Source organism: Stylophora pistillata, chromosome 6 (assembly GCF_964205215.1).
Source record: "Stylophora pistillata chromosome 6, jaStyPist1.2, whole genome shotgun sequence".
NCBI classification, from domain to species: domain Eukaryota; kingdom Metazoa; phylum Cnidaria; class Anthozoa; order Scleractinia; family Pocilloporidae; genus Stylophora; species Stylophora pistillata.
Window position 1 is genome coordinate 8,442,924 of NC_142524.1, and position 13,526 is coordinate 8,456,449.

The 13,526-nt window shown below is 37.3% G+C and overlaps 3 protein-coding genes across 4 annotated transcripts; 2 read left to right on the forward strand and 1 right to left on the reverse strand.

Moving 5' to 3' along the window:
• Positions 1–3,233: 3,233 nt before the first annotated feature.
• LOC148728085 (uncharacterized) lies at positions 3,234–5,530 on the forward strand. 2 transcript variants are annotated; one of them, XM_088725555.1, is made up of 3 exons: positions 3,241–3,582; positions 3,663–3,926; positions 4,005–5,530. In XM_088725555.1, the coding sequence occupies exons 1-3, from the start codon at positions 3,360–3,362 to the stop codon at positions 4,586–4,588; spliced, it is 1,071 nt and encodes a 356-aa protein (XP_088581681.1). In that variant the 5' UTR covers positions 3,241–3,359; the 3' UTR covers positions 4,589–5,530. The 2 variants fall into 2 exon arrangements, with proteins under 2 accessions (XP_088581680.1, XP_088581681.1); XM_088725554.1 differs by having other exon boundaries at positions 3,234–3,582; positions 3,663–5,530.
• LOC148728086 (uncharacterized) lies at positions 5,266–7,578 on the reverse strand. Its single transcript, XM_088725556.1, has 2 exons — positions 7,159–7,578; positions 5,266–7,058 (listed from the first exon to the last, which is right to left on the reverse strand). Exon 2 carries the CDS (start codon positions 6,541–6,543, stop codon positions 5,587–5,589), a length of 957 nt encoding a protein of 318 aa, XP_088581682.1. The 5' UTR covers positions 6,544–7,058; positions 7,159–7,578; the 3' UTR covers positions 5,266–5,586.
• Positions 7,579–12,094: 4,516 nt separating this feature from the next.
• On the forward strand, positions 12,095–12,475 carry LOC148728087 (uncharacterized). The gene has a single exon (XM_088724915.1). The coding sequence runs from the start codon at positions 12,095–12,097 to the stop codon at positions 12,473–12,475; it is 381 nt and encodes a 126-aa protein (XP_088581041.1).
• The last annotated feature ends 1,051 nt before the right edge of the window (positions 12,476–13,526 follow it).

Below are 13,526 nucleotides of genomic sequence, written 5' to 3' on the forward strand. Positions count from 1 at the left end.
ATGACAATTTTGTAGCATTGGCTAAACAAGAAAAAATTCTCACCAAACATGTCTCAGAAGTAAACGAAATTGATTAAAATATTCCCTTCGATAAAACTGGTCAATGACACATCATTGAAGTTCAAAAACCCCTTCCCCCCTCCTCCTTAAGTTAATTTTAGCAAATAAGAAAACGATGCCCGCCTTCCAGCGCATTTCTAGCCATTAGGTTTTCGCAGCCCTTTGGGGGTATATTATTGATATTCACTTCGCCTTAGGCAAATATTCAAGCTAACTTTGTGATTCTATACTATATAGCATCACATGTCTCTCTTTTCTTTCGCGTAAAGAATTTTTTAAAGTCAAAGAAAAGTCATTATTGATCGTAGCTATCGCAATGACAAAACACAACGACGACCGAAGTAGGTTCCACCTCTTCCTGTGGTACCACGGTAAAGTTGTCAGTTAGCTTTACATTTAGAGCTAAAGAACTGTTACACAATGCCTTGAGTGGTTTCGTTTTAATTCTTTCTATATAAAACTTTGCCATATCCAGCAAAAGAACAGATGTCCAAGCTAGCATTCATCATCTGACCTTTTCTCGTCTACTTACAAAAGAAATTCATTTTTCAGTTCAAGTTTTGGCAATTCTTGGTTATGAGGTCATCCTATAGCTGACCTTAGGAATACTTTCATTCTAAAAGCGAAAATAAATAACAATTGCAAAAAGTGAAAACGGTCCTTTTAGTAGATCACGAGTGAATAAAGTTTACTTACTTCATTTGGATCATGAGAAGGTCCACGTTTATTGTGACATGCCTGATGAACTTGAGGCCTGCAGGGGAACGGTGGATGGACGCTTGTCATGAAAATCTATACTAGTGGTAAGATAATTGTAAGCATTTCTTAATGTACCTGTAATGCACAGCGCGCGCACAGTTCAAAATTTACAATACAATTATCGTCATTATTACCACTTCTCTAGTGCGTCAACTACACTGTAAGATGCATCAGCCAAATAAGGGGAACGGTACATACAAACCCCTTGAGATAACTATGAACAATTCTCCTATATACAGCTCCAATTACAGATTCAATGCAGGTGCAAGTATAGAGAGCAAAATTATAAAAAGCGTCAGTAACAATACTCGATTCGACCGTGACCGCCATAATTCACCTTCTATTAACAACAACACGCGAGCTGCCCTATGGGATACGCCTTTCAGATTTCCTTTCCAGTCGTGCGTAATGACGTCACCAGATCACCTGGAGATTCGTGTTTACAGTCAGATGACTGGTGACCTTAAGGGCTGCGGGAGCGTTCTGTATAATTACCAGCATACACAGAGTACAATGAAACCTTGTTTGTGTCGACGACGTCAATTCAAATCACTACTTATTTTATAATGTGAATGAAGAAAAATGTTTCTCTCAGATAAAACGATTTGTTTGTTTTATTTTTTTAGTTAAAGTTTCTCGTTTCGACAAGTTTACCAGCTTAACCAGCTTAACTTGAAACGCTCAACTAACAACAAACCTAAAAGCATGCGAAGTGCAACAAGTAACTGTGTGTTCATTGCATTACAATTCGAACCCGATGAAGTATTCGGGATATCTTTTTTTGGTCTGTTCGGGGTCATTTCGGATGGCGTGAAAGTATAACTTACGAATCTCTACGCTTCTTTACGGAGTGCGTGAAGGTACCATTAATGCATCTCTGCGTTTTTCTGCGGATTGCATTAATTTATCATTTACACATCTCCACGCTTCTTTACGAATAGTGTAAAGGTATCGTTCACGCATCTCTGCGCTTCTTTACGAATTGCGTAGATGTATCATTTACACATCTCTACACCTCTTTACGGACTGCATGGAGACGGGTATTATCTCTACATACGTACGTATTGAAATCACGCGTTCACGGTGTTCGTATTCCTGGCTCTCTTTGACAACCTGGCAAAAGCTTGGTTACATAGCTGTGCTCGTTATGAATTATGAATGATCTTTCCCCAATTTGGAAACTTGTGAAAGTTGCAGAGGTCGCTTTTTCCTCTCTCTCTCTCTCTCTCTCTCTCTCTCTCTCTCTCTCTCTCTCTCTCTCTCTCTCTCATTAACTCATCCTTGTATCGTGCTATTTGCCTACGCCACGCTGATTGACCAATTTCACTTTTTTTCTTTTAACAAAATAATCCAGCCACAGTCAAGTACCTATTATTTTTTTTTCTCTTTGACTCTTTCGTTCTGTGCTCTTTCTGAGAAATCTTAAAGTTTGAAATGTTCCTGTAAAACTTGGTTTGTTTGTTTATTTGTTTGGTTTTTTAATATTTTTTTTTGTTTTTTCTCAGTCAGTCTTCTTAAGCACAGAAATTCCTCGACATCCCTGCCTTTGCCATTATTTGGTAATTTATCAGGAGTTAGGGGCATTTTTGAAAGTATTTTTAAATGTAATTATCATCCAAAAGAACTGAAAAAGCCAGCTCCTTAGAAAGAGCCTGCTAGCTTCACTCTATTTGGCGAGCTTTTAAAATAGGATTAGCTGTTGCACAGTTTTATACAGCATACAGATGTTATATTGCGATGTACATACAAAGATTGTTTAAAAAATATTTCACGAGTGAGTAAAGTGAACGAGTGGAATATTTTCCAACACCAGATGAGAAGTTTCATATATCCAAGCGGTCATGTAATATTCAAATTACTATATTAACAAATATAAGAAGCCCCACCATTTCACTTTCCCTACCGAAAGTTGCGATTTATTATATCACCATAGTAATGGTGAAAACGTATTTAATTCACGTGTGAGGATATCACAGTTTTGCGCGAAAGCTCACCTGGTGCTTCATTGCTGTTTATATAATAGACATCGTATTGTCCTCTATTGTATATGATAATCGTATAGTTTACTGAAAAACCTTTTTCGGAAGTGTGCATTTAAGTCCAATTCAATTAAATTTTATCATACCTGCCGCGGGGCGTTGTACTTTTCATTACGCCATTAAAATTTTCAATCGAAGCCTGCCGGAAAGGCAATATAGGCCACTTCGAGACTCCGTATAATACCTTTAATGATCCAATTTTCTCCCAGTTTATTTCAAGACTGAGGGAAATTTTGAACCCAGTTGGAGCCAAGTATTTTATAACAATTCGATTTTAGAGTTTGTTATATCAGCAAACTAAAGGTTAATTTTTTTCCGTTTAGTGTCTTGCCACATCCCAAGAAGATCACACTCGTGCCACTATTCTTCGATTGCAGCCTACGTCACGCTAATTAAAATTCAGGCTTAAAATAGAAGTCCGCCATGTTGGTGGTGTGACACGCGTGAATTGGCAAGTAAAAGCCATTGTTTCTGCTTTGTAATTCGAAAAATTTAACGATAATGCCTTACATGTGTGTCGTCAAAGGGTGCAATCACAATTCAAAATCCCACAAAGGTATTTGTGGATTCTATAGAATACTTCGTGTAAAAGAAAATGAAAACGAGGAAACAAAAAAGTTGCAGGAGGATAGGAGACGGCAATGGATACAGAATATTTATAGACGGGATTTAGAGAAGATAAATCTAAACAATACTCGTGTCTGTGGACATCATTTTGTCTCAGGTAATTTTTGTATTCTGTGACTCGTTTAAATTTCCTTTTGATAGTTAAATCATAAAAACGAGTGTGCTTCGACGAAATAGGGTCGCCATCAGCTCTATACGACTGCACTAATCCAGACTGGGCACCTACTCAGAATATGGGCCATGATAACATAGCTCCTGAGAGTGTGGGTAATGCTATGTCGAAATACAAACGAGCTAAAGAAAGGGAAGCTAACAAGAAACAAGCTGCATCGAAGAAAAGAAAAACGTCATGTTCAGCAACCTCTTCAACTGCAGCTGCTTCTGAGGTTTTTTCTGCAAGTGCCAGCTTTGTGGATGCTAGAGGAAATACTAGCGCTGAAGGTTTGCGCAATAATGTTCATTTGATAAAACTCTTGTATTTCAATACTTATATATTTGAATGTTTTTCATTTATTTCAGCTGAGGCTATAGAAATTGAGGATGTGGATGTGGATCCCCAGACCAAAGGCTGTCAAACTGAAAACTGTCTTGTGGTTGACAGGTCATGTCAAACAGATATGACCTTGGCAGATTTTGATCCTCAACATGGGTACATCCAATCCATTACTACTGAGCTCCACGACTGGAAAAAAACTGCCTTGCAGTTGCAAATGTCTCAGAATGGATTTAAAGATAATGATCAGAAAACAAAATTTTACTCGGGTTTACCCAGTTATTTAATGCTGATTCATGTTTTCAACCTGTTGACTCCTAAGATATCAACAACTCCAATGAATGCACTGTGTCAGTTTCAAGAGTTTTTGTTGGTACTGATGAGACTTAAACTAAATCTACCTTTTCAAGATTTAGCATACCGTTTTGGAGTTTCGGCATCAACTGCTACAAGAATCTTCTATCGGTGGATACCTATAATGAGTGAGCGGCTTGACTTTCTTATCAAATGGCCTGACAGGGAGAATTTAAGAAAGACAATGCCTTTGGTTTTCAAACAAAACTTTGGCAACAAGGTAGCAGTAATAATTGATTGCTTTGAGGTATTATAGACCGGCCATCTAGCTTTATTGCTCGAGCAATGACATGGTCCAACTATAAACACCACAACACTGTTAAATTTATTTATTATTATTGGAATCACTCCCCAAGGAGTAATATCATTTATCTCTAAAGCCTGGGGGGGCAGAGTTAGTGATAAATACCTAACAGAAAATAGTGGCATCTTAAAAAACTTGTTACCAGGAGACATTGTGCTTGCGGACAGGGGGTTCGACATTGCTGACAGTGTTGGATTTCATGGAGCAAGACTATATATTCCTGCCTTCACTAAAGGCAAGAAACAATTGTCTGCTCTGGAGGTTGAGCAAACGAGAAAACTGGCAAATGTAAGAATTCATGTGGAGCGTGTGATTGGGCTTGTCAGGAGAAAATTTACTATTTTGCAAAGCACACTTCCAATTGAGAGCATAACAGCAAAGCAAGGAGAGCCACTTGCTCCCATAGACTACATTGCTACCGTCTGCTGTGCCTTAACTAATTTATCAGACTCAATTGTAAGCTGATGATGATTTATACAGTCTATATAAATATATGTATAGATATGACTTTGAATCATATTTTTAAAATATTTTCATATTAATCAATTTTTGATGTTATTTTTATTATACTATTAATTTGTTTAAATATAATTCAAAGTTATATTGGTCGACCTGAATTAATATCAAGCACTTTGTATGTATTTTTAATTGTATTATTATATTGTATATACATGTATATATTCATCTTTAAAAAGAGAAGACTTTGGATTCTGATATATTTATTTTTTATGATAGATGTAGTAGCATTTTAATTTAGTACAATAAGTTAGAATAATATATAAAAATTAATAATTGCAATAAATATATTAGAATCCAGAAAAGTCTTCTCTTGTTAAATTAATATGCCTTGAAAATTAAAACACTGATTGTAGATTAAGCACTATATTACAAAAATAATCAGAGCACTACATTATTTACATAATCAATTATTTACATATATCGACATGTCTTTATGGCTTGCTGAAACACTGAGGGCACAACCATTTATCCTGTGGGATCTCTTTCAGTTTCACACAACTAGGATGATACCATTTAATTTTGCAGTTCATATTGTCACATCGTATCAGAGTACTGTCTTCAATCAGTTGCTGGCAAATACACCAATAGGCGTCATCATCATCTGAAGATGGAAGGTTCTTTGAACATGGAACAAGAGCTCTTGTGTACCACTTTCCCATTATTTCTGGAAAAATTCCATTAACAAAAAATTTCCTTGCTTCTCTTGTTGCAATAGTCCAAAAGTCAGGATCTGGTGCTATCCTTTCAACAAATAGCCCTTTAGTTGTCCAAACAATAAAGTCACAAAATTCAACATCACAGATGTGCAATTGAGCTTGTACTTGATAGTAGTAGGCATGATTTTTGTCCAATGTAATACAAGCATCCCCGGCAGATTGTTTCAAACAGAAATTTTTAATTGTAGCAGCTGCATCAAGAGGATGGACATCACGTGCTTTGTAGGGGCACTTTACTTCGCAAATGCCTGATCCACAACACTTGCAACTAACCATGCCATCTGGTGATGCCCCCATAAAAGGCCACTGTAGATTTACGTGGAAACCACTGTCTGACAAAGTAAAGTCTTCGTGATTTGCTTCCATTTCCCCCACATATGCCTTTCTTGCCACATCCTCATATTTCATGCCCCATTTAGTTGCATCATTTGAGAACTTATGAAGCTCTGGGTAGCAAATACTTTTAATTAAACTTTGTGATGGCTTTTCAACTTTTGTGTGGCACACAGACTTTAGCTTACTGGCTGTGATTCGCCCGGCTCTTTGCTGATACCATATCCTTGAATTTGATTGTTCTCTGGTAGAACTTTCAATCAGTAAGCATTGTTCCTTGTTTATGTCAATGGTAAGTTCCTTTCCCTTTGACAGCAAGCTTTCAAAGCCTAATTTCATGTACTCTTCCTTAAAAAACTGTTCAGTCAACGGATTTGGGAGAGCTTCCTCTCGAGCCACAAACAATTCATTGTATGGTTCAATAAGGGACAAAATGGCAGGCTTACCTTCACACTTGCTAATGTTAAAAAAAAATTGTTTTGTTCCTCTGTTGTGGGTCTTATTCCCCTGTTTTTGTTCACAGGAAGGTCTTTTAATGTCATTGGAACCTTTCCTTTGTCAGTGAGGAGAGCATGTTTCTGTTTAGCAGATGACAAGTCCATTTCTGACAAAGGTAAATATGGTATTTCCTTCACATGACATGGCATTATCCATTTGTTTTCTGATCCGGTACAAGTCATGGAGTTCTGCATTCTTGCCCCTGTTTCACAAGCAAACAGCATAGCACCAATGTGAGAACACGCTTCACTCAGACCAGCCATAAAATCGCAGTGACCAGTTAGCACAGTTCCATTTTTTTCTGCTAAAATCCATGCCTTTAAAGGAGTGTCGCGAGCTCTTTGAGAATGATTTACCTGACAATAAGAAAAGGTAACTGTTATTAGCTTTATCTACAAGACAAGTCATAATAATGCGTGGTTTCTATTGCCACAGTGTACGTTTCGGTTAGCTTACCCTTGCAAAAACAACTACTTTGTCTTCACTAACTTCTTTCATCTGCAGCACATTAACCCAGCCAGATACAAAAAAAATTAAATGCATCCATTGATTTGTATGCCTTCATCTGTTGATTGGTAGCCCACGATGTTTGCAAGACTAAATAATTCACAATGTCCGGATATTCAACCCGAGGAATCATTGCAAAATCTTCAGAAAAATCAGACTTTTTCAGCGCATAAGGATCAAAGCCAATCTCATTTACTTTCTCGCAATATCTGTGTTTTGTTGGACCATCCAACGGGAAGAAATATTCGGAAAATTGAATGTTAGTGCTGAAAGCATTTAGCTGAGACGCCATTTCGTTAATGTGTTTACACCACCAGCATGGCGGACGGCAATGACGTAAGTAAGTTTAGTCACGTGTTTGCAATCGAAGAATTCGTTAAACTCACTCGTTAATCAAGAATTGGTTTTTAAAGGAGATTAGTAAGGTAGTTTGAATAAGTTAGTCATACCCCTTGAATTGAATTCTTATTATCACCATTGACAAAGGATTTTTTTAGACAAAGAAGAAAACAATGCATGTCATCCAAGTTTCATTGGTTAGAAGAGAATCAGGAATTTTTGATTAAACGGAAGTTTTAACCAAACTCCAACTTAGACTATTAACATAAGTTATCATATCTCTGGGGAATTTATGCTCGGAAAGTGATCTGCGCCATGGAAAATTCAAATTCTGTACTGATTTTATGCTGCTGTTCATCGTTGTCGTGACCGCCTTTTTTTTTTCAAGGCAGTTCACTGTAAGCAGTTCTTAAATTAAGGAGCTCATCAAACTTGTGAACTCACTAGGGGCGTTATTGACACAAATACGGTACAGAAGTACATACATCTGATACGCTCCCGCACCCACGCATTTTTATAGGGAAATAACCTCTGTCGCCACCAATTCTTAAATTCCGTCAAGTCGGAAGTGACCTATTTTATCTCATGGTCTGGATTATCGTGGATATTGTGGGATGTAAATATTTCAACCTTTCTGTTGATACGTAAAATGGCTGATAAATTTCAGCGAACACTCCATTGTCGTGTATTTGCTGGTCAGTGAATTTTAAATGCATTGAGCGGCCTTTTTCTTTGAAAGGATGTAAAGAATGAGTTTGAACGATGAATCAAAGTTAAGTTAGAAAGCGAAACCTGTTAAAGCCTTCAAAATCCATTGAGCGAGACAAAAGGCCAATATCGTATTTCATAATTATGCCGTTTTGCCATATAGGAGCAACAGGATGCGTTAAATATGACAAGACTATTACACGAATAGGAATCATGCAGTACGAAATACGAAACAAGAGCGGAGCAACAAAACCATGGGACAGCAGTTTCTAACTATTCTAAGCCACAATTGTTTAATAAAACAGATATCAATTGATCATGATTTAAGACACATTGTTTCGTTTACGTTGTTGTCATCTTTCGCGCACGCCTTGCGCAAAAAAGATAGATTCTCAAATGTCTCAATTATGAGCTAAACTGCTAAATAAAGTAAAGTCAACTGATTGTCTATGTTTACATCATATTTTACTCTACAAAACTGAACAGTTGGATTAATTAAATACAAAAGATATGAATAATATGCGTCTTCCCACCTCACATTAAACATAGTTAATCGAGGGAAACTACTATCTCTTCGAACAAGACAACCTCTGATAAGTGCGCATGAACTGAAGATAAATTCATCAGCTCCAAGCCCAGACAGTTAGTGCCCGGGATTCCATGCAACAGTTTTCTTTATGAACGTAATGATAAACAATAATATCTAGAACTATAATAATAATAATAATAATAATAATAATAATAATAATAATGACCTTTATTGGTATACTTCCACATAGTGGCTCTTCGCTACTAATATAAAAACTAACTATATGAATAATACATACAATAAATCAAATATCTCTGTTCTTTGTTGAGTTCAGTCTCCCTCCGCAAATATTGCTATCAAATACACAAACAATCCAAGACAGGCTCTGTCAAAATATAAGAACGCCATGGCCAAAAATGCATCTAAAGAAACAACACTCTTCATGGGAATTTAAAAACAAGCCTCCACATCTCCCGAACTAACCGCTGACAAACTTGTCTCAATCTATTGATCCTTTACCTGCAAAGGGAATAACAATATAAAGGGAGGCCAGCTTAAAAATTTATTCTCAGCGATGAGAAAGGCTCATTTCTTAGATCTTTTGCAATGAATTTATCAGGATACCGACGTTCCCGTCGTAGTTTCAAAGTAAGGACCCTAACATCACCTTCAGCCATGATAGAGATATATTACTATCTACGACGCTGCAACAGTTAACAGCAACCTGCAAGGATAAAAAGCTCTAACGTTTTTTAAAGTTTAGCAATTTCTTTTCCGGAAGAGCCTCGGTTAAAAGCGAACAGGAAGCTCAAACATAAACTATCTGCTAAAGTCTATTGATGTACAACGGCAGATCTTATAAAACAACTGTTTCAGGAAAAATACAGGTCTTATGAATGAAATGTACTATGTTACCACAAGAAAAAGATTGACCTTGGCCTTCAAAGCACGACGCAAAGTATGTTAATTATTTTACGTCAACAAAATGAGAAGTTATTCATGCGTGAATCAAAATTATATAGAAAGGCTCTCCTTACCCTGAAATTTATCTTAGCTTAAGCGCTATCAAATGAAAAACTAAAGATTAAATCGGTTCAATTGTTGGTTGATACACATACAGGAAAGTTTAACTTACTTAGTCCCAGGGTTCTCCTTGCTCCTTGGGATCCTTTCGGTTAAGTGGAACGAAAATATTTTCCTCCTCTTCACGGTTTTGAAAAAGCTGCATTCCCTCATGGGCGCGATTGTTCTTTGGTACTTCAAGGCTCAAAAAGGCTCTTTGAATTCTCATCAGATAGAAAAGGATTGCACTCAGTATAGCCAAGCAGGCTACTGTCAGCAGTTCTTGCGTTGAGGAGATCATGGTTATTGTCGACTCGTTAGAAAGAGCGTGGTGAACAAACGCCCACGCATTTTTAAGGGCAAAGGTCTTCCTCGTGACTAGCTCGGCACCGACGCCTTTTTATCGAGCAGATCAAGAGTGACCTCAATTGTCTCAAAATCTGATAATTTTTTTTCCCCGCAAGCCTTACAGACGTGGACGTCAGTGAATCATTTGAAGCTTTTTGACTTCGCGAGCACTCCATTATCTTGAATAACTAACTTGCCTTCTTGCTTTCTTTTCTAATGCGTTAAGTTTGAAAAATGAGTTTGACCGAAGAATCAAAGTTTAATTTAGGAAGCGAAACTCATTGGAAAAAAAAAAAATAACCGAAACCCCGGCGGGGCAATATTGTTTACACTACTGTTGCGCTCTAAGGGTATTAATAGAACATGCAAAATATGCCACGATATCACACTGGGAAAATAACAAACGAAAATCGGAGCAACAAAGCCATTACTGCGGCACCAAACGATCCTAAATTTTATTTTCAACGTCCGCAACCCTTAATTTTCCAAGCGGCAATATTTAAGACATTTACAGGGTTTAATTGCGTTTTCTTCGTTTTTCGCGGGCACCTTACTCGATCGATACGATTCTTAAATTTCTGCACGTATTGTTTGTTATACCGCCACTGAAGTGTTAGTAACCTGATCGTCTATGATACATCAAATTTAATGTTTCAAAAATGAGCATTGATACAAATCCAGTCTCGCCAGAGATCTCCCATCCGTCGCGTGTGACAACAGCAAACATGTTTAATTGAATGTATGAAAATTAGAAAGATAGAACTGAAAAACTGTTTTCCGAAATAAGATCCAAGTAATTGTCAACTTGTATTTTCAATAAGTAGCATTTAATTCGAGAAAAATCCGTTGAGCAGCTTCTATGAAGAAAAAAAAATTGGAATCGTGCATCACAAAACAGTTTTAAAACACATTTAAACACGCGTGAATAGGGTGATGATAGACTATCAGTACTTTTGAGAACCTTATCGATCGCAGACGGTACGCACTCAAAACACGGAGACAACAACTCACACAGACGGAGGTATTTAAGTGCCTTTAATCACAAACAATAATTAAAAGATCTGTTTCACTGACAGTTCGACGCTTAAAACGTTCAGAGGCCTTGCGAAAATCCGCTATTCGTTCGTATTTTTCCCGGTGTGATATTGTGGTATATCTTACGCGTTCTGTTGCTCATATATGGCAAAATGTCGTTACAGTGGAGTACTATAAAACGAAATTGCCCTTTAGTCTCGCCCAATAGATTTTCAATGTTTTTTTCCAAATGGGTTTCGTCGCCTCCTCGTCGGTCGAACTCATTTTTCACAACCACGTGCATTACACAAAAAAGAGAAAAAAAGAAAAAAACCAACAGGACCAAAGAGCAAATACATGATAACGATGTGCTCGCGAATTTTCAAGCGCTGCATGCATGATTCACCATGGTTGAAATCAGTGACACACCTTTGATCAAAATCATAATGCTGTGACGATAGCGCGCCACAAAGGTGGGCGCCCTCTAACACACACACACACACACACACACACACACACACACACACACACACACACACACACACACACACACACACAAAAAAAAAAAACAGGAATAAACAAACCCGAGAAAACACGCCCACAACCAAACGTAAGCCTACAAATATTTATTAAGACAATAACAGTAACTAACAACTACGATAATACATTAAGCTAAATTATTCGTAGAAGAAGTGACTTGGAATAACATTTGACGATAAAAGCTTGCGAAAAAACGTTGCTTGATAACATTGTAAAATTTGAAAACAATAAAAAGCTATAGAAAGCTAAAATCGTCAACGTTTCGACGTTAACATAACGTCATTATCAAATCAGTTGTATGAGCAAACGGATGGAGTAGCTATGGGCTCCGCCCTTGGCCCCCTAATGGCGAATGTTTTCATGTGCCACCTCGAAGAGAAACTCACACGTGATGGCTTGATGCCTCATTTGTACAGAAGATACGTTGATGATACTCTTGCAAGAATGTCAAATACTGATGCTGCCACTAAGTTTCTTACCACCCTGAATGGCCTACATCCCAGTTTACTGTTCACGATGGAGCTTCCTGTTGATGATAGGATTCCTTTCATCGGCCTTGATATCATCAAGAATGGAACAAAACTTGAAACTCAAGTCTATAGAAAGCCAACTAATATTGGCTTGCTTTTACATTTCCACAGTCTTACTGACAAACGCTATGAAGACTTTATTGAAGACACTGTTACATCGCGCTTATGCGCTATCCTCCACAATGGAGGCTTTTAATGAAGAATGCGCCCCAAATTGCGCTCCATTTTTAGCCGTCTTGATTACCCTTGTAGTCTTATAGATTCTGTTATTTCCAATTTTGTTTCTCGTAAACCTTCTGTAAGCACAGCGGAGAGAAATGCTGACGAGAGCAACATAGTCAGAATTTATCTACCATTCAAAGATCAGGTTTCAGCTAATTCTGTTCGGAGACAGCTATGTGACCTCAGTAATAAGATTGGCCTCGTTTTGCAGCCAGTTTTTGTAAGCAAGAAATTAGAACAAAACCTAAAAACCTAAGCCGTCAATTGTTAATAAGCGATGCGTTGTTTATCATTTTGTATGTGATCTGTGCGGTACAGGTTATGTCGGTTATACGGCCCGACACCTTTTTCAACATGTCGCTGAACACAAAAATTCGGCAATTGGCAAGCATTTTCATGAAGCGCATGGTAGGAGGGATCGTTTGAATGATAGTCATTTTAAGATTCTGAGAAAGTGTCAAAGCAAATTTGATTGTTTAGTGTTTGAAATACTTTATTTTAAGAAATTCAAACCTAATCTGAACGTGCAAACGGACTCCATACGTGCTAAACTTTTTGTTTAACTCGCAAATTATTTTCTCTCATTGTTCGTTTTTAGTACTAATAGAACTTATTTTTATACATTCTTGACTTGATAATGACGTTATGTCAACGTCGAAACGTCGTCAATTTTAGCTTTTTATAGCTTTTTATCGTTTTTAAATTTTACAATGTTATCAAGCAACGTTTTGTCGCAAGTTTTCATCGTCAAAGCTAAATTATTTACCTTAATTAATTTACAGGAATATAATAATTTAAAATTAGGGTACGCTAAATCTATTTACGAGAGTATTATTAAATAATAAAAATAAGTTTTTACCAGTTCAGTTCGCCTTGCGTCCGTGTTCTTGACTTGTCCTCAACTCTCCAACGCTCCACCAACAAACTACGCACTGACACACCAAATTTCCGTTATACAAACCAACCTCCCGTTTCACGAACCAATCTCCCGTTTCACTCGTTTCCAGCTTTGCGTACTTCCCTCT

Coding starts and splice junctions, on each gene's coding strand:
- LOC148728085 (XM_088725554.1), top strand. CDS start 3,360: ATGCCTTACATGTGTGTCGTCAAAGGGTGCAATCACAATTCAAAATCC. Junction 3,583..3,662: donor TGGACATCATTTTGTCTCAG/GTAATTTTTGTA, acceptor TCGACGAAATAG/GGTCGCCATCAGCTCTATAC.
- LOC148728086 (XM_088725556.1), bottom strand. CDS start 6,543: ATGAAATTAGGCTTTGAAAGCTTGCTGTCAAAGGGAAAGGAACTTACC.
- LOC148728087 (XM_088724915.1), top strand. CDS start 12,095: ATGGCGAATGTTTTCATGTGCCACCTCGAAGAGAAACTCACACGTGAT.